This window comes from Ctenopharyngodon idella, chromosome 20 (genome assembly GCF_019924925.1).
Source record: "Ctenopharyngodon idella isolate HZGC_01 chromosome 20, HZGC01, whole genome shotgun sequence".
Lineage (NCBI taxonomy): Eukaryota > Metazoa > Chordata > Actinopteri > Cypriniformes > Xenocyprididae > Ctenopharyngodon > Ctenopharyngodon idella.
This window is the reverse complement of record NC_067239.1, coordinates 13,333,294-13,356,039: the sequence shown is the minus strand read 5'-3', so window position 1 is coordinate 13,356,039 and position 22,746 is coordinate 13,333,294. Positions and strand designations below refer to the sequence as shown.

The following is a 22,746-nucleotide window of genomic DNA, read 5'->3' as shown; positions in this document are numbered from 1 at the left end:
TATATATATATTACAACCACAGGTAAAGTTACAGTGGGGGGGCTTGCCTCCTCTCAGCTCATTGACGTATAACAGACCCCCCCAAAGCGCGCGGTAAGTTTGATGGGGGGTAACTGAGAAAGAATTGGGGAAGGTCACGTGAGAGGAGGCAATGCTATGATTGGATATGATCGGTTATGATTAGATATGATTGGTTCGTGAGATAAATCCTGTCTTGTTTTCTTGTGCATTCCCGAATTGGCCCGAATGAAGACAATGATGGTGGTAATGGGAAAACTAATTAAAAAGTAAGTAAACAACTCAGCCACTTAGATATCACCTATTTGTCACTTCAAAATCAAACTTGAAATGGCCTGAAAACATGGGGGTTTTAGTGAGCAATCAGCTTGGGAAAATTAAAGGTACATCTTTGTGTCTGTGACCAGTGTATACAAGCTTGATGACTGCTGAAAATAAGTTGACTATTAAAAAGAAAAGATGAACAGTAGTTCACAAATATGTATTGTTTAAATTGTTACTGCCTACATTTATTTTGGAATAAATGTAAAATGCGTAAAAACACTTGACTTGGTTTTAATAAGTAGAACATTACATAGTGTTAAAAATACAACATAGAATTGTATTTGGTATGTCTTTTTTATGTCTTCTCACAAACACAGTTATTTACAGTAAGTTTCACACTATTCCAGATACTCAGTTGGATTGTGGGCTGGGCCTGGTTGTAACAAAGATTAAAAAAAAAAAAAAACTTTAGTTAAAATCATAAACTAATTATCTCTAAGGGGTTCCTTAACTTGAGGGGTTTATTGGCCTTTGACTGGATGCAAGAATAATTAGTTTTGAGCGCTTAGAAAATAAGCTGTGATAAATTGGTTATTCAGTAATGAGATAATTAGTTGCATTAGGATCTGAAAACTTTTGCAACACACTGCACACAAACATCAACAGACCAATAAGTCTAAAATGCAAAAAACAATTTGGGGACCAAAACTCTTTATTTCAAAATGAGCAGAATAAAAAGATAAAAATTATTGTATATTTTTTTTTCCTTTTGAACTGATGCAGATGATACAAAAGACTGTCATTGAAAGGCAGTGAGAAAATGAGTTTGAAGAGTTTAAAATCAAGCGTGACATCCCAACACTAACAGACATGTACAAAATGGTACATTCTTCAGTCAATTAAAAACAAACTGCAATTGACATAAAACATATCATTGCTTGAAGATTGACATAAGAAGTTGCTGTCCACTGTGCTTCAATATAAGGTTTAAAAAAAACAAACAAAAAAAAAAAAACATTTTCTTACAATCAGCTGTCTAATTCTTCATGGCTATTGTCGAAGACACTTTCAAACACATATACTGGTGTTACATGAATGCAAAAAAAAAAAAACATGATACAGCACTATGAGTTTCAGTAACAAAAGTAAATAGGTTTTTCAAGTAAATTAACATGAAAAAATATACACATATTAAATCTCAGACTCAGTATTTTTACACTTCCACAAGTCTTCACGTTTAACTCAAGGTTGCTTTCCGAAACAACTGGAAGGTTCAATAGTTCTTTGCAACAAGATGTTACAAGTCCGTATCATGTACTAAAGAGTCCCATTCTTTTTCAGGGTTCTGCGTGGACCTTCAGCAAGGTTTTCAGGTGCTCAGACATCTGCTCTTTGCTGCAGTCGTGCTGTGCAGCCGTATGTTGGAGAACACAATCTCCCACCCAGTGCCTGGGTGGTTTGGGTAGGACGCTGGGTGAGGGCGGCTCGCTGAACTTTGCTCCAGCATACGTCTTATCTGCCTCCGATGAAAGCTCAGGAAGGTAAGCGTTCACCCTCTTGAGGCCCTCAGCCGGGTACAGCGGGCTCTTCTCTGTGTTCATGGAGTTCTGGTGTCTTTTGGCAAGCTGAGTGTTGTCTGGCGTGTTTCTTTGCTTGCTCCACTGTCTTCGTTTGTTCAGGTTCTCTGTGGTTTGCTCAAGCCTGCTCGAGCTGTGGACAGATGCTCTGCTGGACTGGCTTCCTCGTTCATCACATTCTGTTTTTGACTTCAGCTGCTGAAGACAAACAAGAAACAGTAACACTTTATTTTAAGATGATATAATGACACGTTACAAGCACTTAATGTAGTAATAACAGTAAATTCTGCATAATTACAAGTAACTAATCCTAAACCAAACCCCAATCCTAACCTTAACCATATAGTAAGTACATGTAGTTAATTAATATTACACAGTACTTATTTGTGTAGTTACAATGTAACAACGTCACCTTAAATAAAGCGTAACCCAAGAAACCATTAGGATTGTGTCAGACAACAGTCGCACAACACAGCCGATCTGATCTCTATTCATAGTTCTCTTATTCATATTGTGCCCAGAAACCTGTTTTCATATGCATTTATTTCTAGTGTCTGTGGTGAAATTATTTGTGATGTTTAGTAATGGGTGCTTTTGCATATTCAAATAATTTTCAACATCCCCACCATTACACGTGTGGAATTGTTTTGAAAAATTCTGATGTTGAAAAATATCTTTTTACGTAGTTGAAACATTTTACATATTACATATGCTTTATAGGGCTGGGACAATACATCGAATCTTGATTCACGATACAAAGAATCTGGAGCGATTCTGATATTTTCCGATGTATTGCGATTCTCTCTCGAATTGATTCTTTTAAACAGCAGATGGCACTACTATACGTGCTTTAGAAACACTCGTACACTGCCTGCTTCCAGTTCCTTTACACACACCACTTAAACCTAAAATAATCATTCATGAAGTTCAAAAAGGTTGAAGCGAATTACAAATCTCGCATCATAAAAGCATTCAGAGCCGAGGTGAAAGTATATTTAACCACTTACATGACTCAGCCGAACGCAAGAGCGCTGATCAGCAGTCTTCTTCGTGAGCGTTTGAGTGTGCGGTTAAAAACTAGCCTAGAGCGCCATCTGCTGTTAAAACTAAGCTCAGAATCGATTAGAGAGAGAAAATATCAGGATCGATCCAGATTTATTGTATCGATCGAGAATCAATGTATCGTCCCAGCCCTAATGCTTTATAAGTCTTGGTTGTGGCAAATAAAGTTTAAGTACTTGGAGTTACTACAATTATAATTGGCAAAGGATGACTTGATGGCGTTTCGTGTGAACGGAATTATGAATGAATGTACCATCATTTGTCTCACTGATATTCTTGTAGGCTATTATTAGTTCATCCTTTTCGATAAAGTGAAAAACATATACATTGACATTTGCAGTGTGTTGCAACATTATTGTCGAATCCAATGTAGTTATCACTGCATCATCTTTTATTTTCAGTCTCTCTGAAAAGCCTATGTTGAACTGTGTCTTGTTTAAAAACGAATCTGCAGTAAAATGAAGTGAATAAACAAACAGTGTCTTAGGCTCTGTTTAAACTAGTGCGTTTTAGATTTAAAACGGAGTTTCCCAAAAGCATTGTAAGCCTAAGTTGATCATAGAGCAATAGCCACCAATGGTCTCCACGATCAACTTAAGCTTACGATGCTTTTGGGAAACGCAGCCCTGGTCTGTTATTGTCCATGTTCCGGAAGCATAATGTGGACAGCAATGTCTTCGTTTTTAAAAGTCTCGGTTTTGGTCCGTTTACACTGAAAAACAACCCCGTTAGTTTTCAAACTAAAACAGGGTGTAAACGGGGCCTTACTGACGTGATCTGGGGCTGGTTGCATAAACTGCTAAGACTAGTCTTCCTAGTTTAAGGCTGTTCCTAGCTTTTTTAAATCAGTTACATAAAAAACGTAGAGAGGCCTAATTTGATACTGAAATGTAAGGCCCTATTCACACCTGCTATTAAGATGTGTTTTGGTCGATCGGATCACAAGTAGACAAGGGAGACACATAGCCGTTTACACCTGGTATTTTAATCCATCTCTTCTGTCCACTTTCGACCACTTCTATCCTGATTTCTTTGAGGGGAGGGTCTATGGGCAGGTAAATGTATGGGCTTTTTCAGATCTTTCGATCTAATGGTTGAAATAAACTCATGTGATATACATATGAATGCGACTGGAGACAACGGAAAAACATAAGGAGAGCATCAGCTTTCGTTTCTGCTCTGATATCCGCAAGCCCTCGCAAACGTGCATGTTAGACGAGTGCATGTTAGAAATCAGGAATGGTGAGAGAACATTATGCTTGGTACATTTTTAAAACCAAATTGGGGTCTTCAGCCAACAAAGTTTAAATCCCATTTGGCTACGGCTAGTGCGTTTCCCATAATGTTTACGCATTAGGTCAGTAGGCGGAAAGTAGGGGGTCTTTTGCGGTGTCTCATAATTATTCACGAGACTGCATGTCCTTATCCTATGAGTACACACCTCACTTAATTATTCATGACAGCATGCGTTGATTTCCTATGACAGGATCTTAAAACTGTGCAAACAGTAAGTCAGAGATGCATTCATGGATCAAACATCAGTGTTTGTTTTTGCTGTTTTGAGTTTGTGCGTCACATAAGTTCTCTTCAATAGATCCTGAGTCTTCGACACAAACACGATTCATCCACACTGTGAGTGTAAGTCTTTACAGCCCCATAACTGTTTAAAACAGCATATAAAAATGCAGCAAAATATAAGCCTCAAAATTTATTAAAGATGCAACAGCGTATTCATATATTTATGTTTGATGCAGAGTACAAATGTGAACAAATGTTCATTTATTTATGCTTTAAATTAGCTGTCACAGGATGTGTATGTATTTGTATAATTTACAATGAGCTTCCAAACCATGTATAATATATTTGTTCAGTTTGTTGCGTGCAATGGTGAATTGCAGCACGAATTTGTGGGAATCGTTGATGCTTTCAACTCAATGAGAGTGAAATAAAACTGTCTAAATCAGAAGCCATTGTTGTGTTGTCAGTCTCTTACCATGCCCACTTCTGTAGCATTTTTAAAAACTGTGGTGAGAACTAACTGGTGCTGAAACAATATGTAATATATAACACATCTAACGCCACATCTGTTTTTTTTCTGGCATCCTTTGGCTAGTCATGGCAACATATGATCTTGTTATGTGGGTTGCGCTCACCAGCTCCATGAAGCGATAGATAAGTAGGCTTATCCTATGATCAGCCAATCATTCTTTGGATAAGAGGCAAAAGAGAACTCAATCCGGTATTGGCACATTGTGAAGCGACTTTCTGTGCGCGCACACACCTGAAACACGCGCACAGAAAGCCATTTTTCAGACAGTGCACCTGTACCGATTTGAGTTCTCTTTAATTAACTAATGTCCTATCATTTTTGAACTGACAAAAACACACTAAATTATGTCAAAATCCACCAAAACCACGCCTCCTCCAAAACACATGAATGCACACAGCAGAGTCTGCAAAGTGTCACGAGATGAGAGACGTGCCTCATGTCTCAAAGCACATAACATTACAATAATAATGAACGTAAATAACTTACAGCGCTCTACTTGAACCACCTGACTGCAGATTCATTTCGGCGTTGATAGTGTTGACGTACTGTAGAAACGCATAAATCCGAGCCTGAGGACGTGAACAGCTCTGGGTAGAACGCCACGGTTTGCCATCTCGTAATCAGTAGCGTGTTTAGCCACCATGCAAAGCACGCAATTGCGTGGGGCCCAGGGGGCCCCCGCGATTTCCCCCCAGTGGTGTAGTCTACGTGATACGCAGGTATATGCCGTATACCCACAAAGGTCAAGGATTTTAGTGTACCCATTTAAAAAAGCGCGAGGAAACGGATCTGGCGCTCTTTTAATGTGGCGTGATCGCTGCCTCAGTTCAAGAGAAGCGGCAGCCTGAGGTGCACATGAACTGATCCTCTTCTCCGCTTTAATACCAGTTACAGCGCGACATGAACATCTAAAGGTATGTTAAAAGATACAGTTCAACTTACCGAAATCCGTATCATGTCTCGTGTAATTGTTTAATCAGTGTTTTAACCGCGGAAAGACGTTAACAGCTTGTAAACAAACAAACAAACTTCACATTTACCTCAGAACAAACATATTTAGTGACCATAAACTCGTTAATCAGCTAGAAAAATGACTTCTAGAGATGAACATTTAGCTAAATAATGGCTATGCACCATATTACATATTAATTATATTTTTTAATGTTCTTTAATAGCCTATATAATGCATGTTTGAATAAATCCATCAAGTGGACAGCCACCATTTAAATGGTTATATTTCAAAAAACGAATTGGAGTAGAAAAAATGTTAAAGTTAGTAGGCCTATTATAACTTTATTATTATTATAAAAATTTTGTTAAGTGTTTTTTTTAAGTTTGTATACAAATCAGTTCATTTTAACCTTCAAATATTAATGTAGCAGCCTAACTGATTCCCATGTATATTATACAGCATTAGTAAAATTTGCCATATACTGTACCTGATATACAGTATCCAAAATAACTGATATCGAATCGAATTGCAAGCTTGTGAATCAAAATGCATAACCATGATGACAGACTGGCAGGAAATGGTGCAAAACAGGGTGTTATTTTGACATACTGAAGCCTCATCTTTATTGTTAATAATGGTTGCAACTTGCAGTTGCACTCTTAAATGTGCATTGAAAATTGCTGATAAAACCTATGCTCCAGGGACCATATTCATAACATCTAAGGCTAAATGTAGATCTTGACTGGCTGGGTTAGATGGCGATTGACACTAGACAGTAGAAAAATCAGTCCAGTCTCTCCAGCTGTAAATGTCATTGGCTGTTAAAGTTTTGTGCTGCTTATAATAAATTGAAATGTTGATAACACACACATAAGCAGTCTTTCAGAATGCTCTCAATTACATGTATACTATATGCATTAGTGAGTGTGGTGGTGCTTATGGGGTGTTGCTCTGGGACGGCTGAGTATGAGGCTGGGACGGAAAAATCACAGTATACTCACTACAAAAAACTAGACCCTCCCACCCCCTGGAACGCGATTACGGGGCCCCCTCCCGGAGATTTGCTTAGGGCCCCCAAAAACCTAAACACGCCCCTGCTTGTAATTACATTACAACCAGTGTTGGGGAAAGTTACTTTTAAAAGTAATGTTTTACAATATTGTATTACAAAAGTAACTTATTGCGTTACTTTTTATGAAAGTAATGCGTTACATTACTTTTGTGTTACTTTTTCTCACCTGGGCTAAGAATAGGATACAGGAGAAGGAAGTTCAACACTGTTATTTCTAAATCTAATCTAAAGTAGCCTAATTTCTGCTTATTAGAATGGTTAAATTTAGATCATTGAAGGTCAACAGCAAAGACATTAAATACATAAAAGATTAAATACATAAAGAATATTTTTGTAATTTAATATAGATAATTATTGCAGGTTTGTATAAAATTCTGAGATTGCATTTCACTGTTTTTATTCATTTTGAGGAATACTGAATGTTTTCGTGCAAGTAAGATGAGTAAATGCATGTTTACATTTAGTCTAGAACTACAATAACATCATGTTCACACAGCGCACACAACACCTCTGCACTTTATTTCTCTCAACATGGGCAGGAGAGCTGTCAGTCAATAAATGTGAAAAAGTAAATTGCGTTACTTATTTTAAAAAGTAACTTAGATATTCTGTTATAAATTGAAAAAGTAATTTGTTACTTAACTAGTTACTTGTAATGCGTTACCCCCAACACTGGTTACGAAATGGTGTGAACGCAGCATAAGCTCATTGTTTTGGTTCAGGAGGAACTGTAAAAGGCGGCTGCTGTTTGTTTGTGGTGATTGGTGACTTCCTGTCTACAACTCTTCATAGCCTCATGGGACGCACACATGACCTGTGATATCTGCACGAGCAGGGTGCATGGAAGTATGGAAATACATATGTTGATAGGCAGGTAGGACATCGAATCGGACAAACATTTTTTGGTCCTGAGACTTCCACAGAAGATATATGTACATGTTTTAATATTGAGACCACTTCTATCATTGATTGCTATGAGGATGTGAAGAGAGTTTCAACCAGTATAACAAAAAGTGTTCATAAAACAAATTGTCTACTCTACCTTTAAGACTTAAAGCAAGGATTTAGAAGAAACAAGAATTTTGATTATATCATGTAAGGTTGCAGATTTATCAGAGAAAATGTTGCTTATTACAGTGCCATCTTTTGGCCTATTTTCACAAAATTTTGTACACATACTAGTTTTCACATGATGTAAAAAAATGTAAATTTTCGTATTGTATTGAATGTCCATAGTTGGACCTTCATAATTGAAGTTATTAGCTGCTGAAATTTGATTAGCTGTTGGCAGCCATGTTTTTTTTTTTTTTTTTTTAATGTAGCTGAGTCACATTATAGGAAATGTTATGACACCAACCAAAGAAGATTTCAGCTTCACTGATCATACGGTTATGTGTCCTCAGAATGTCCTGTGGTCTATGAGTTTTATTAAAGGGACAATTCAAATTTTCATTTAAAATTCTGTTATCATTTACTCACCCTCATGTTGTTCCAAACCTGTATGAAGTTATTTCTTCTGTTGAACACAAAAGAAGATATTTTAAAGAATGTTGGTCACCAGACAGTTGACGGTAGCCATTGACTTCCATAGTATTTCATACAAGAAAGAAACTCATACAGATTTGGAATAACTTGAGGGTGAGTAGGTGATGACAGAATTTTCATTTTCAAAAATGAAAAATCTCTCATTAATTACTCACCCTCATGTCGTTCCAATCCCGTAAGACCACGTGACTACAGTGCGTGCAGATTTATCAGGCAAGTTGATTTTCTGATCATATTTTTTTTTCCAGGCACATCTTACCAATTCCAAACCACATTAATCTTAATAAATACTATGAATTGAGTATTTAATCATTTATAAATGATATATAATTGTTCATGAAGGCTGGAAATGAAAAACAGCTTATATTCAGGTGTGCAGAATTATTAGGTATGTTTTCTTCTCATGGGCATTTAATTTTGACTTTTCAGTCTGAGTTAAATGTCTTTTTTTGGCTCCATTTATCTGTAAAAGAAAACGTACCTAATAATTATGCACACCTGAATATAAGGTGTTTTTCATTTCCAGCCTTCAATTATATACCACTTATAAATGATTAAATACAAAATTAATAGTAGTTATTAAGATTAATATGGTTTGGAATTGGTAAGCTATTAAAAAAAAATATGATCAGAAAATCAACTTGCCTAATAATTCTGCACGCAAAGTACAGTGGTTCAACCTTAATTTTATGAAGCGAAGAGAATACTTTTTGTGCACAAAAATGACATGACTCATTATTGGCCGGCTCCTGCGTCAGCATCAGACTCATGCGTCGTGCTGCTCACATGCACAGCATTAACCAATACTGAGCCAGCATTCTGACGTAAACACGGAAGCGCTGCACAGTGCTTACTACTTCAACAGAGTAGGAGACTGCAGGAAAGAGAAAAGATTGGGTGAGTAATTAATGACAGAACTTTCATTTTTGGGTGAACTAACCCTTTCAAATTTGGACACTGAGTTCAGGAGATGAAGGTCAATTCATGAAAAGTGAGAAGGACCAGACTGTTAATTCAGTCATATCTTCGCAATACGACGACAAATCTAAATATTTTGCTATGTGCAAAAATGCAGGTGAAAAAATAATCTTCTTTCTAGCCTCCAGGGTTCCAGATTTAAGATCTAAAATGCAAATTGGCGTATTATAGTGTTGGACGGATGTGTGTCTTTGCACCTGAGCAGATGCAAACATTTGGGACGGTCCTGCCAAGTTTGGGGTCTCTACGATTTACGGTCTCTGACATCCCATACATTTTTATAGCAGAAAAGAAGAAGATGATGAAGAAGAAGAAGAAGAAGAGGGGGAAAAAAAAGAATCAGTACAAAACACGATATGGTTCCAACATCTTCTGTGATTGAGCCCCTAATTATAGAGGTCATAAGCTTATTACAGATTCAGTCATTCTTTTGATGCTGATCAGTAGTGTCTGCCAGGATTCAAGAGCATAGGTTGTTGATTTATAGATCAAGCCTCGTGAGATTCTAACTCATAACATTTCAGTTATCAACCCAGAGCTTTAACCACTAAACTAAACCAACCTATTTACAGACTATTAACAGAATTAACAATCACACAGTAACCAACTAACCACTGACTAAACATACTATCAGCCTTTAGTCCAATGTAAAGAACACTGAAAATGCGGAAGCGCCAAAGGCACATGCTCTAAATCTGCTATTACCAGGCCAATAATAAAGCATGTTACCTGTTTATTCGTGGCTGGTTTAGAATGAGCTGGTTTGAGCTCTTCATGGGTGGTTAATGGGGATTTAAAGCTTCTTTTGTTGATGTTTGCTGATGCTTTGTTGTGTTTACTGTGAACGTTTCGTCCTCTCTTCTTCAAGAGCGCTTGTTTTGATCTACTTATCTTCATTGCTTTATTCTCCACGCTTGAGTCAACACGATGTCCAAAAGCATCGCCCAGCATGATATCAGCTTCACTATATAGATAACTTTGTATCAAATACGCCCAGATGTAAACAAATACTGATGGTGATGATGATGTGGGATGTTTGCAGCTCTCGGTCGTATCTTGAGGTCCGCAAAAGGTGACAGTCGAGGAAGTTATCCGAATCAATTGTTTTAATCTGTCTTAGCTAACACTATAAAAATAGCCGTTTATAACGAGGTCCAATGTAACTACATCGCCGTTTCTTTAGCAATGGCTGTGTGCTGCACACCGCGCATGCGCCATATATTACATCATATTGGTTTGAAAAAAAAAAAGATTTGAGACGTTAGAAAACATTCTGTAAAGAATATAGAATACTGTCATTAATAATAGAATAATATAAGAAAAATGGAAGTCATAACACTTTCGCCAAAAGTATTGACCGTATAAAACAAATGTCAGTCGAGTGTTTTAATTTGTGCTGAGCAGCTTATCTGGTGGCTCTACAGTCTACTGTATGAGTGGAAACTGACATAGACATTGAAACAGATCTCTCATGGCATACACAAAACACATTACAACAGAACGATATTGTATTTTAAGTAATTATAAAAAGAGGTAACGTGTAAATTTTTATGATAAATACGTACATATTTATACATACATATACATTACTAAAGCGCATATAAGGGGCGAGAAGGCGTACTACATGGGGACCCTATCTATCTATCTATCTATCTATCTATCTATCTAGATGTGTAGCACCCTCTACTGTTCGCCTCGAGTCACTGCTATCGGTTTTAGTGGGTAACGCACAGAACTGCGGACAACGTGGGGAATTACTGTTTACTTCTGAACAAGGTTTGAGAAGCGGTCGTCTCATGGAGCTCATCTCATGAAAGTTGACCCGAGGAAGAACCTTTATACAGCGCGGGGCTCTTGATAACGTTGTGAAACGCTAATAGTACTGGGTTTGTGTCAAAGGCCCAGGCAGCGGATCACAGAAGCTCATTCAGCCCGCTCGACAGGCTTGAGCTCCGGAGCAGCTGAAAGCGGACTCTCGCTCATCTCGAAACGAGAGCATGTCTCAAACCGGAGCGCCTCCTCGATGGAGGAATTGTCCCAGAAGAGGACAACCTGTGGCTGGTGAGCATCTATCAGATAGCCTACTTGTCAATAAAGCTGGTCTATTAATCCACACTCAGTCTCAATAATGCAATGATTTGTTAAAGTTAGGCTGTTATGGAGAGCATAAATGTACTCAAGCCCAGAGCTGTATGACTGCAGCTTCAGTGAAGCCAGATTGAAACTCTAAATGCTTTCGGTCTAACAGATAGATACAGTTAGCCTGTGCTTGTTTATAGCACTGACCAGTGCACTGTGTCGTTTGCCAAAATTAACCAATGATAACTTTGCCAAAATTAACCAATGAACTTAATTTACGTGTGTTTTTAAATGGGAGCATGTACGACGTCAAAATAGATACAAGGGCCACTCTAAACGTATTTGTTTTGTCTGGTTTAAAATTGAGTGGCTAGCCAGATTAGCTCGCTACACGCAGATCAACACAAGTTACGTCACTGGAAAAGAGGCGGGAGTTGTGTATGTGTACGAATTCTACTATGGCGAGGGCTTGATTTATGAATATTAATCACGTAATGTTACGTTCGGCTCCCTGATTTGCTGAGAGGCAATTCAAGAGGCCGAGCGTGAGGCAAATCAGGAGGCCGAGACGTCGGTAGGATTTTAATGAATCGTACTATGGTGTAGGAATATGAGAAGCTATATGCTATGACGTAATTAATATTTATGAGATAATGCTGCGTTCCAGACGAGGTTGGACGTGAGAATTTCCCAAATTAAATGCCCCACTTCAGACCTCAGTGAGTTCCAGGCAATCAGACATCACGTTCACATGCTGACCACATGATGTCGCCACGACACAACGAGAGCATATCGTGTTTTCGTGTCAATTATGGCAAAAACAGAATAAAAAACAACGCAAAATTGCTTTGACGAACAGCGTTTATTATTACATAAACTTAATGTCTAATGTTAAAGTCAGTGTTCTTACTTTTTCGTGCATTTAGTTTATGTAATTATTATTTTTAGAATCTAAGATTAGAGTAAAGTTATTTGAATACTATGGTATTACCGCCCAATACCATTATTGTACTGTGGTACCATAGAAGTACTTTTTATAAAGGTTTCACTGAACCAAACCATCATGTTTATTAAAGGTCATGACATGAACTTCTATGATGATTTCTCTATTCAGGTAAATTTCTGCCCATGAAAACCATGCTTGGACCACGGTATGATGACAAAGTCCCTGAGGAGAACAGGTTTCATCCCAGCATGCTGTCTAACTATCTCAAAAGCTTGAAGGTATATGGAGGTTCCTCTTAAACTGATATGTAATACTTTATGTTCTGACTGAGCTGTGTTAATGTGATTCTGACCTGTCCTCAGGTGAAGATGGGTTTGCTGGTGGACCTGACGAACACTAGCCGCTTCTATGATCGAGCCGAGATAGAAAAAGAAGGAATCAAATACGTGAAACTTTCCTGTAAAGGGTATGTGAAGCTCAGAATATGAATGCTGTGTTTTTTCTTTTTTGCATTTTGAAATGTAATGGTGCATAAAAGAAGATCCCAGGAAGCATACAACACTTTGCAGTGTTTCATTTTGGTTGCTGTTAGGTTATTGTCAATGTACAATGTTTAAAAAATTAGCGAAAGCACTACTAAAATGAATATAAATAAATAACCAAAACATGACATCTAGTTTACATATTCAAATAAAAAAACAAATAAAATAAATAAAGAAATCATTGGGTAACAAACTGTAAACTGCAACTTTGTCACTTTTTTTTTTTTTTTACAGCCAAAATAAACATTTTGGAAAAATGTAATAAATTAGGTTTTAAAATAAAATATAATCTGTATACCTATTTTTATGGTTAATACAATACAGTGTTTTTAAACAAAATTAAAAGTTTTATATAAATTAATTATTATAAATAAATGTCCAAATATTCAAAGGTTCTAACAGCTGACTTTTTTTTGCCATCAACAGACAATTTCCCATGACTTCAAAACATTTTACTTAAGCATATTATGATTATTCATATAACTTTTTAATAAGAAGAGGCTTTTTGAATTGGTGAACGAGACATACATTCCATGAAAATCTGTATTATTGATATGTTCTGATGTTATATTTCTACAGTGTAGCTGTGCTAATAATGCTCACTGATCATTTGAGGATGGTGTTGATCCAATGTGAAAAAAAAAAGGACACAAATAAAATGATACGTGACATTTTTTTGTCAATATAGATATGTACAGTTGCATGAAAAAGTATGTGAACCACTTGCAGAATCTGTGAAAATGTGAATAATTTTAACAAAATAAGAGAGATCTTACAAAATGCATGTTATTTTTTATTTAGTACTGTCCTGAGTAAGATATTTTACATAAAAGATGTTTACATGTAGTCCACAAGACAAATAGCTGAGTTTATTAAAATAACCCTGTTCAAAAGTTTGGGAACCATTGGTTGTTAATACTGTGTGTGGTTACCTGGATGATTTACGACTGTTTTTTTGTTTTGTGATGGTTGTTCATGAGTCGCTTGTTTGTTCTGAACAGTTAAACTGCCCAGTGTTCTTCAGAAAAATCCTCCAGGTCCAGCAGATTCTTCAGTTTTCGAGGATTTTTTGCATATTTGAACCCTTTCCAGCAGTGACTGTATGATTTTGAGATCTTTTCACACTGAGGACAATTGAGGGACTCAAACACAACTATTCCTTCTGGAGCATCAGTGAATGTTTGAACCTTTTTTAATAGTTGTGTTTGAGTCCCTCATTTGTCCTCAGTGTGAAAAGATGGATCTCAAAATCATACAGTTACTGCTGGAAAGGGTTCAATTATGCATAAAATCCTTGAAAACTGAAGAATCCGCAGGACCTGGAGGATTTTTCTGAAGAACAGAGCTCAGTTTAACTGCTCAGAACAAACAAGGGACTCATGAATAACCATCACAAAACAAAAAAACAGTTGTAAATCATTCAGGTAACCACACACAGTATTAAGAACCAATGGTTTCCAAACTTTTGAACAGGGTCATTTTAATAAATTCAGCAATTTTTTTTGTCTTGTGGACTTTATGTAAACATCTTTTATGTAAAATATCTTACTCAGGACTGTACTAAATAAAAAAAATAACATGCATTTTGTATGATCTCTCTTATTTTGTTAAAATTATTCACATTTTCACAGATTCTGCAAGTGATTCCCATACTTTTTCATGCAACTGTATTTAATTATACAATATATTTTCACCTGCTTAAATGTGAAATACAACCCATCTGACATCATGCTCTGAAAAAAAAAAAGTTGGATAATCGCTGTATGAATTTTAAGTTCTACTTTAGGCGAAAATTCAATTGATGAAATTTTATACAATGTTTCCAAAAGGATGGTTTTTTACAGTTCGATTCTGTTTTGAAACAGCTTGCCAGTGCAAAACTTGGGGCCGGCTGTTAATCACTTCAAACTGCCATTGGTTCATGATGATTATATAATTTGTGTGTGTGGCTCTGGGGCTTATTTTACTTTCCAAAGAGTATATTTAGCATTAAAATGTGTGAAATCTTAATTTTATCGTGTTGAATTAGCATGAAAGCATGTGAATGCTCAGGCTGCCTATTAATTTTACTCTTAGTATGAATAAACCTTTGTGTCACTTTTATTCTGTGTGAACATGATCTCTTCACTGCTGAAGATGGTGTTGTTCTAGCCACTGAAAGACGTCAGACCTGTTGGCTGCAGTATGATGTTATTGCTAATGGATGTCTGAGTGCCATTCGCAGCCTTTCTGCTGTAGCTGACATGCTAGCTTTGATCTGTCATGTTAAAATCAATGTGTTTGTGTCTATTTCAGTCATGGTGAATGCCCCACAGTAGAGACTACAGAGATGTTCATCAGACTGTGCGAGCACTTCATAGAGAAGACGCCCACCTGAGCTCATCGGTAAGACCAGCCAGCTCAGCTTTGACACTTTTGCTTGATTTTGTTTTTGCAAACCTTCAACCTTGATTCCGATGATTACACCGTGTCCTATAGGCCCGACGCAACATGTAGTTTGTCTCGCTGAAAGTACTTTCAAAGTTGTCCATTTGACTTTTGTGCTGAAGAGTTATTTTTCACACATAAAGAACTATCTGCAGGTTTTAAAGTGCCCCTATTATGTTTTATCAGATATAATCTTTCAAGCAGTGTTTAATATAGCTGTTTGTGAATGTAAAAGGGCTGCAAAGATTAAAGTGCAGATAAATGAAGTTACTGGCTGAATCCCAAATGGTACACTTCTATGCACTTTTGGTCTTGTGGACTTACAATGGCTGCCACGTGCACGTGTCTGTTAAGTCCATGGGACCGTAGAGTGTCCCATTCATCATTTTAGGTTTCAGAAGGGTGCTCGTGAGCACCCCCTTTGCGGCCGCTATGCGCCCTTGATGTGCACTTCAGTTGAGCTGAGTAAGTCTGCGAGCTACACAGTGGACCCGGCAGTGAAAGCGGCATTACGTCACAAAAGTGCAGACTCAGAGGAAGACCATGAGGGTTTAGGGTGCCATTTCGGACCGGGCCATAGTCTCCAAAAAGAAAAAAAATGGTACCCAAATTATACCTTGATACTGATACCGAATCGATACTACGGCAAAAAAAACAACTAAAACAGTTTCACTGACAAGGCTTAAGCTAGTCCTAGACTAAAATGCATGTTTGAGCTGTTTGAACTAAAAGCAACTTGTACTGACATATCTTAAATATGTCAGTGCCATTGTTTTGTCTCAAGATGCACACTAGCAATGTTTTTTTAAGGCACGTTTATAAAAGCTACTTAAATGCCCTAATTGAACTAAGGCCTAATCCTCCTGGCTTAGTCTAAGCCCTGTCTGTGAAACCGGGCATAAAAGTAATTGAATAATATAACAGAACTTTGATGTTTTATGAATTAATTAACAAAAAATAATATTTAAAACTTGCTTGACCAAGAACTTGTTTCTGCCCTGTTTTTGACCATTCCCTCCCCTTTATTTAAAAAAAAAAAATAATTACATGCTACAGTGTGTCTTAACCGAAATGCTTCCAAAAGTCACATATCAATCTTGTCACATTATCAATCATCAAACATTCACAACATTCTGAATAGACTGGGATAAGGGTGGGTGACATGGCCAAAATCTTATTTTATAAATGTAATTTTGTAATCACAATGTAGTTATTAATTTTATATTAATTTTAATTTTTTTTATTTTATCTTTGTTACTAAAAATAAGCAAAGATGCAATCAAACAATATGACACATTAGAAAGATATAAATGAAATAAACAGTGCTTTACACTTTTCAGGTAGGCTACTGTAGGTCTGTTTACCACTCCGAGTGGTACGGTTCAGTTCAGTACAGTTTGATTCGGGGCGGCAAACCCTGATCCGGCTTGCATTTCCACCACCAACAGTACCCTTACTTGATAGGCGTGGTGTATGCCGGAAAGTAACGATCGACGTCATTCTCGTGTAAAGAAGAAAGTGACAGTAAAGAACAATGGAGGACATACAGCAGCTTTGTTTGAGCAAAGGCTGAAGGCTGCAAAAGGAAAAACAGCCGAAAAATACACATTGTGTTGCAACGGTATTGTGTTGTCATTCCCCTTGTAGCACGCACAAGTGACGAGTGTAGCTCACTCTATAAATTAACTATACACTGATTCTTAATAAATATATTAAAGTTATTCAGTCAAGCATTGGGTGATTTAATATTTTCTTTTGTTGTTGGATTAACATTAATCACACAGACAGCAGCTGGTTTATTAGGCTGCTGTCACTTTAAGACCTGCATGGATCCAATACACTGGAACACATTTGATTTTCTTCTCAACTGTTTGTTCACTAAAGACATACCCGACTGTGTTTACGTGAACACTCGCAAGGATGTCCATTTTGACATATTTTTGACCATTCAAGGGCAATAATCTGTGAAAGAGAACTGAAGCCGCAATCGCATGGTGATGCGAGCAGCCTTAAATACATTTTTTTTTTCATTTTAAAAATTCCCTTGAATAAGCGGGGAATTCAACGATATCAACGACTGAAATCAACGATTCACGATTCAAAAATACATTTCAAGATCAACGCATATGCATTGTCAGGATTTGTAATCGATGCATCGAGAAAACGAGTGAATCGTTTCAACCCTAACCACAATATAACACACGTCATTCCAGGAAATCCCCTATGGGCATCATACTATTGCTGTGACTGAATAAAAAGAAGATAGAAATGCTTTGATTGATTAAACATGAATATAATAAACGGACAACTACGACAATACATGGTTTATCTGTGTTCTTCAAGCCTTCTCCCGTATTTCCATAATAATAGTGTATTTATAATGCATTGCTAATCAAAGTGCTATTTCAAACACTCGACGTTATGATGTTATGAAGTGAGTTTGGAGTAAAAACACGTTTTTAAATGTTGTCTTTTGTTGGACAAGATGTTCATAAACGCTTCTCATGTTTCGAAAGTTTGTATGTTTGACTTATGTTGCTTTTTCAAATATTGCTTTTTCGCACTAAGCCAAATCACGATTTTTATTTAATTCTGATTAATCGTGCAGCCCTTAACACAACAGACTGTCATCTGACCAATCAGAGCAGAGTAGACCAATCACAACAGACTGCAATGTATATTATGAGAAAAATAAAGTGTTTTTTGACCTTTGATGCAAGTAAATCTATTGTAGGAGACTCCAAAACAAAATTAGAAACCTTTAAAATAATGTAATAGGGGCACTGTAAGAATTATTGTCCTGGAAATATTCTTCTCAAATACAGTTGTGCATATCCAGATATTTTGCGGAAAGCTTCGACACTAAACGCCACTGGTTCTCGGTGTGTCGTAACTGAATGCGACCTGACAAGTTTGAATATGTTCAAGTGTAAATGAGATTTCAGAGTTACTGAAAGTGAAAATGCTGTGCTAAGAAATACAACTAGAGCCATCCAGAATATATTTAATATGCACTTATGTGGAGTAAAATGTTGGACCAATGAGATTTGACTGTGGACAGGGCAACCCAACGCAATGTGACAAAAACAGAAACTAAGCCCACCAACAAAATGTCTTGTTTCCTGTTGCATCTGGTCATTTGTCATTGTGTTTAAAATGTGTGTTATAACCCCCCCAGAAAAATTTAATTTATAAGTAATTTAATAATTTAAATTGATTTTATATCATTTTAAATCATTTTATAAATGGTTTTGCTTTTTAATTATTGTACATAAATTGAAATCATAAATGCACAAATAAAACCTCTTTTCATACGTATCTTATCAACTAAAATGAATGTAATAAGGTCTGATACGCATTTAGATATTTGATACGATCAAGATAAGAAAAGATGTATGAGAATGAATGTAAAAGTATATTACATGCAATACTTTAATACTATTTGAAAGAATGTGGCTAAACCATTCAGTCCTAAAGCACTGAGCAGTGACAGTCACTCATAATGACCTGAGAAATGAGGCATCATTGGGAGCTAAGTGACAGATGCAGACTTTATTGAGTCAGTGACACACAGCAATGAACTCTATGAATAATTCTTATCATTACTTGTTTGCAGCGAATAACTGTGAGATGAAAAGTGTGTATATGCAGATGTCATACTGTGTGATGCCTGCAGATGTCATACCTCTGTATTTCATCTATATATACATCTGCAGGCGTTCATATTTGACTCAAATCAAAGTGACTGTGCCAATAACAGGCAGATGTCACAAACTGTTGCGTAAACTATATAAAAAATTACTAATAACTCGTTAGATGCTTTACTCACAACATTGAAATACACTGTTCAAAAGTTTGGGGTCGGTAAGGTTTTTAATGTTTTTAAAAGAAGTCTCTTCTGCTCACTAAGACTGCATTTATGTGATCAAAAATACAGTACTGTAATACTGTGAAATATTATTACAATTTAAAATTGTTTTCTATTTGAATATACTGAAAAATGTAATTTATTCCTGTGATCAAAGCTGCATTTTCAGCATCATTACCCCAGTCTTCAGTGTCACCTGATCCTTAAGAAATCATTCAAAAATGCTGATTTGTTGCTCAAGAAACATTTCTGATTATTATCAATGTTGAAAACAGTGGAAACCATTTTTTTCTGGATTTTTTGATAAGTAGAAGGTTCAAAAGAACAGCATTTATTTGAAATAGAAATTGTTTGTAACATTTTTAAATGTATTTTGATCCATTGTTGCTTCACTTTCACTGAATGAGTGTTAATTTCTTAAAAAAATCTTGCTGATCCCAAACAGTAGTTTAAATTCAAATATATCAATTTTAGATTGAAAATCTCCATTTTGTCACCTAATCTAACTAAATTTTTTTAGTTTAGGTGTACTGTGACACCCTGATCATCCCGTTAAAGTTTAATTTGGGAAACTGACTGATTATACATATTGTACATATTGAGTTTGGCCTGTTGGAGGCGCTCTTGAGTTATGTTAATGCACTGCATTGCCCCTACAGAACCTGCTAAATGAGATGGAAGGCTGAGGATGGAATATTATGAATGCCATTGTTATCACCATGGTAACAGTGTGATTGACACTGCAGGGAACATGAGCACCAGAGACACATGCAAAAGCAAGACACATGGAGAGAATTTGAGCTCAGGGCAGTGAGAGGAAGACATGTGAAGCACTAAATTACTGTTATTGGCCGTCTCTGATTAATAATCAGTTAAATTAGCTACACTGGGGCGTGAAACTTACAGCATGGGACCATGATTTATTTAACTTGGAATATTCATAATTCATCAAAGTACTCTAGATAATTAGTGTTTGCAAGCACTACTATTACTTGTTGAGGAAAAGTGCATTACTTTAACTTTTTCTAAGTAATAAGACTCAACATTTTGACATGGCAGACAATAAAACAGGCAAAAAAAAAAAAAAAGCCTGTGGACGTTCACTGAAGGAGGAGGAGGCAAACCATCTTTTGAGACTAGAATATCACAGAAAGAGACTAGAAGGTGGGGTCTTTTGACTTTAATCTAAGATAGGGTTGAATGTAACATTAAAATAAATAAATGGGGCTGCACAATTAATCAAAATAATACAGAAATTTATGTGCGATAAATACTATTGAATCCTGGTTATCAAATCAAAGGTTCCGATGTCTGTTGCGCTGTGTGTTTCTGTGTGTGTGTGTGTGTTTTTTTTTTAAATGCATGCAGCTTATAATAGTGTGTTTTCAGATTAGCTTGGTTCACAGTAAATGCTGCTTCTCTTGAACTCCATCTCTGCATGAGCTGTGAGTGTAACGTGCATTTGGGAACATAATGTGCACTAGGTTCACTTACTTACATTCACATTCACACAATTTCCAACATTTTTGTGGACAGACATTTACAGAATTTCAACAATATTCTGCCAAAATAAAAGATTAATATTTTTATTGTAACTTGTAGTGTTAGTTGGTTCTTTTAAAGAGTGAACACCCTTAAAATGAACTGTTTCCATTAGCAGTAGAGTGTTTGTTCTTTCAGCAATATCAATGTGAGACATTTTCATATGAAATGAAATGTCATATAGCAGTTCAAATCGCAAAATATGACAAAATAATCACAATATACACTGATGAGCCAAAACATTATGACCAGCCACAGGTAAAGCAAATATCATTGATCATCTCTTAACAAGGCCACATATTAAAGGATTAGTTCACTTTAAAATGAAAATTACCCCAAGCTTTACCTCAAGCCATCCTAGGTATATATGACTTTCTTCTTTCTGATGAACACAATCGGTGTTCCAACACATCCAAGCTTTATAATGCCAACAAGTATGAAGCTCAAGAAAGTGCATCCATCCATTATAAACATACTCCACACGGCTCCGGGGGGTTAATAAAGATCTTCTGAAGCGAAGCAATGCGTTTGTGTAATAAAAATATCCATATTTAACAAATTATAAAGTAAAATATCTAGCTTCCGCCAGACCACCTCTCGCAGTTCAAAATGCTTACGCTATGTCCTACGCATTCCATATTCAACTTACGAAAAAAGCAAGTTATGCTTTTTTTCGTAAGTTGAATATGGAAGGCGGTCTGGTGGAAGCTAGATATTTTACTTTATAACTTGTTAAATATGTTGAGTCCAGTTTTCTTTTACATCACGTGGATGGCCGTGTACGAGTGCGCTGTTTACCTGGGGAAGTGATGCACCAGGATGCACTGTAGGATGATGACACGCCGGTGGAGGGAGTGTGATGCTCTGGGCAACTGTCCTGGGTCCAGCCATTCATGTGGACGTACATTTGACACGTGCCACCTGCCTAAACCACATTATTTAGGAATGGTTTAAGGAACAAGAGTTCAGGGTGTTTCCCTGGCCTCCAAATTCCCCAGATCTCAATCCAGTTGGGCAACAAGTTTGATCCATTCTCAACATTTTATTTCGACCTTTTTTTTCTCAAAATTTAACAAGTTTTTTCTCTATGCAACAGCAACTTTATTCTCGAAATTTAATTAATTTATTATCAACATTTGTATTTTGACTTTTTTTTCTATAAATTTAATGTTTAATCTCACATTAATGACTTGAATCTCGAGATGGTTTTATTTTTTTATTATTGCTTGACCCTAATCCTCTTCTGTACTTTATTCAACAAGGCTGAATATTATAGCACAATTCATCACTGATCATAATTAGAAATGTTTCTTGAGCAGCAAATCAGCATATTAGAATGATTTCTGAAGAATCATATGATACTAAAGACAGAATTAAGGGCGGTTCACAAAGAACACTTTTTTTCCATTTCATGGTGCTACTTTTCCATTGTTTTTCTATGTAATCCCACTAGATGGACGTGTTTGACCTTTGCGCTCGTGTCTTACATGTTTTGCAGCATCTGGCGCATGACACCGCATTCTAAAATTGCAACACTCAAGTTAAAAAACAAACAAACAAAAAAAAAAAAACGTTCAGCGTCTCGAGTTTTTCAAAGCAAAAACTAGAGCTGTCGCGGTGAAGGAATCTCCCTTGCTGTGATTTTGAGTGGCTCAATTATTATTGCCATTTTTTTTAAAAAATAGCTATGTAAATAGACCTAAGTGGTCAGTGTGGTCAGTAGGCACAAAGATAAAGGAGATTCAAAACAAAACAGGCTTTATTAATAATCCAAACGCTCTAAACACGCAGGAGAAAAAAGCAACCACACAATGCATAAATTGA

General features: G+C 36.5%; 2 protein-coding genes across 2 annotated transcripts in view; one reads left to right on the top strand and one right to left on the bottom strand.

Moving 5' to 3' along the window:
- Positions 1 to 976: 976 nt before the first annotated feature.
- On the bottom strand, positions 977 to 10,732 carry pnrc1 (proline-rich nuclear receptor coactivator 1). The gene is made up of 2 exons (XM_051874159.1): positions 10,248 to 10,732; positions 977 to 2,057 (listed from the first exon to the last, which is right to left on the bottom strand). Exons 1-2 carry the CDS (start codon positions 10,467 to 10,469, stop codon positions 1,620 to 1,622), a joined length of 660 nt encoding a protein of 219 aa, XP_051730119.1. The 5' UTR covers positions 10,470 to 10,732; the 3' UTR covers positions 977 to 1,619.
- Positions 10,733 to 11,196: 464 nt separating this feature from the next.
- rngtt (RNA guanylyltransferase and 5'-phosphatase) overlaps positions 11,197 to 22,746 on the top strand; it is a 133,417-nt gene continuing 121,867 nt past the window's right edge. Inside the window, 5 exon segments of the mRNA XM_051874160.1 lie at positions 11,197 to 11,579; positions 12,712 to 12,821; positions 12,906 to 13,009; positions 15,381 to 15,459; positions 15,461 to 15,470. Of these exon segments, the coding sequence (XP_051730120.1) occupies positions 11,516 to 11,579; positions 12,712 to 12,821; positions 12,906 to 13,009; positions 15,381 to 15,459; positions 15,461 to 15,470 (367 nt within the window). The 5' untranslated portion in view covers positions 11,197 to 11,515.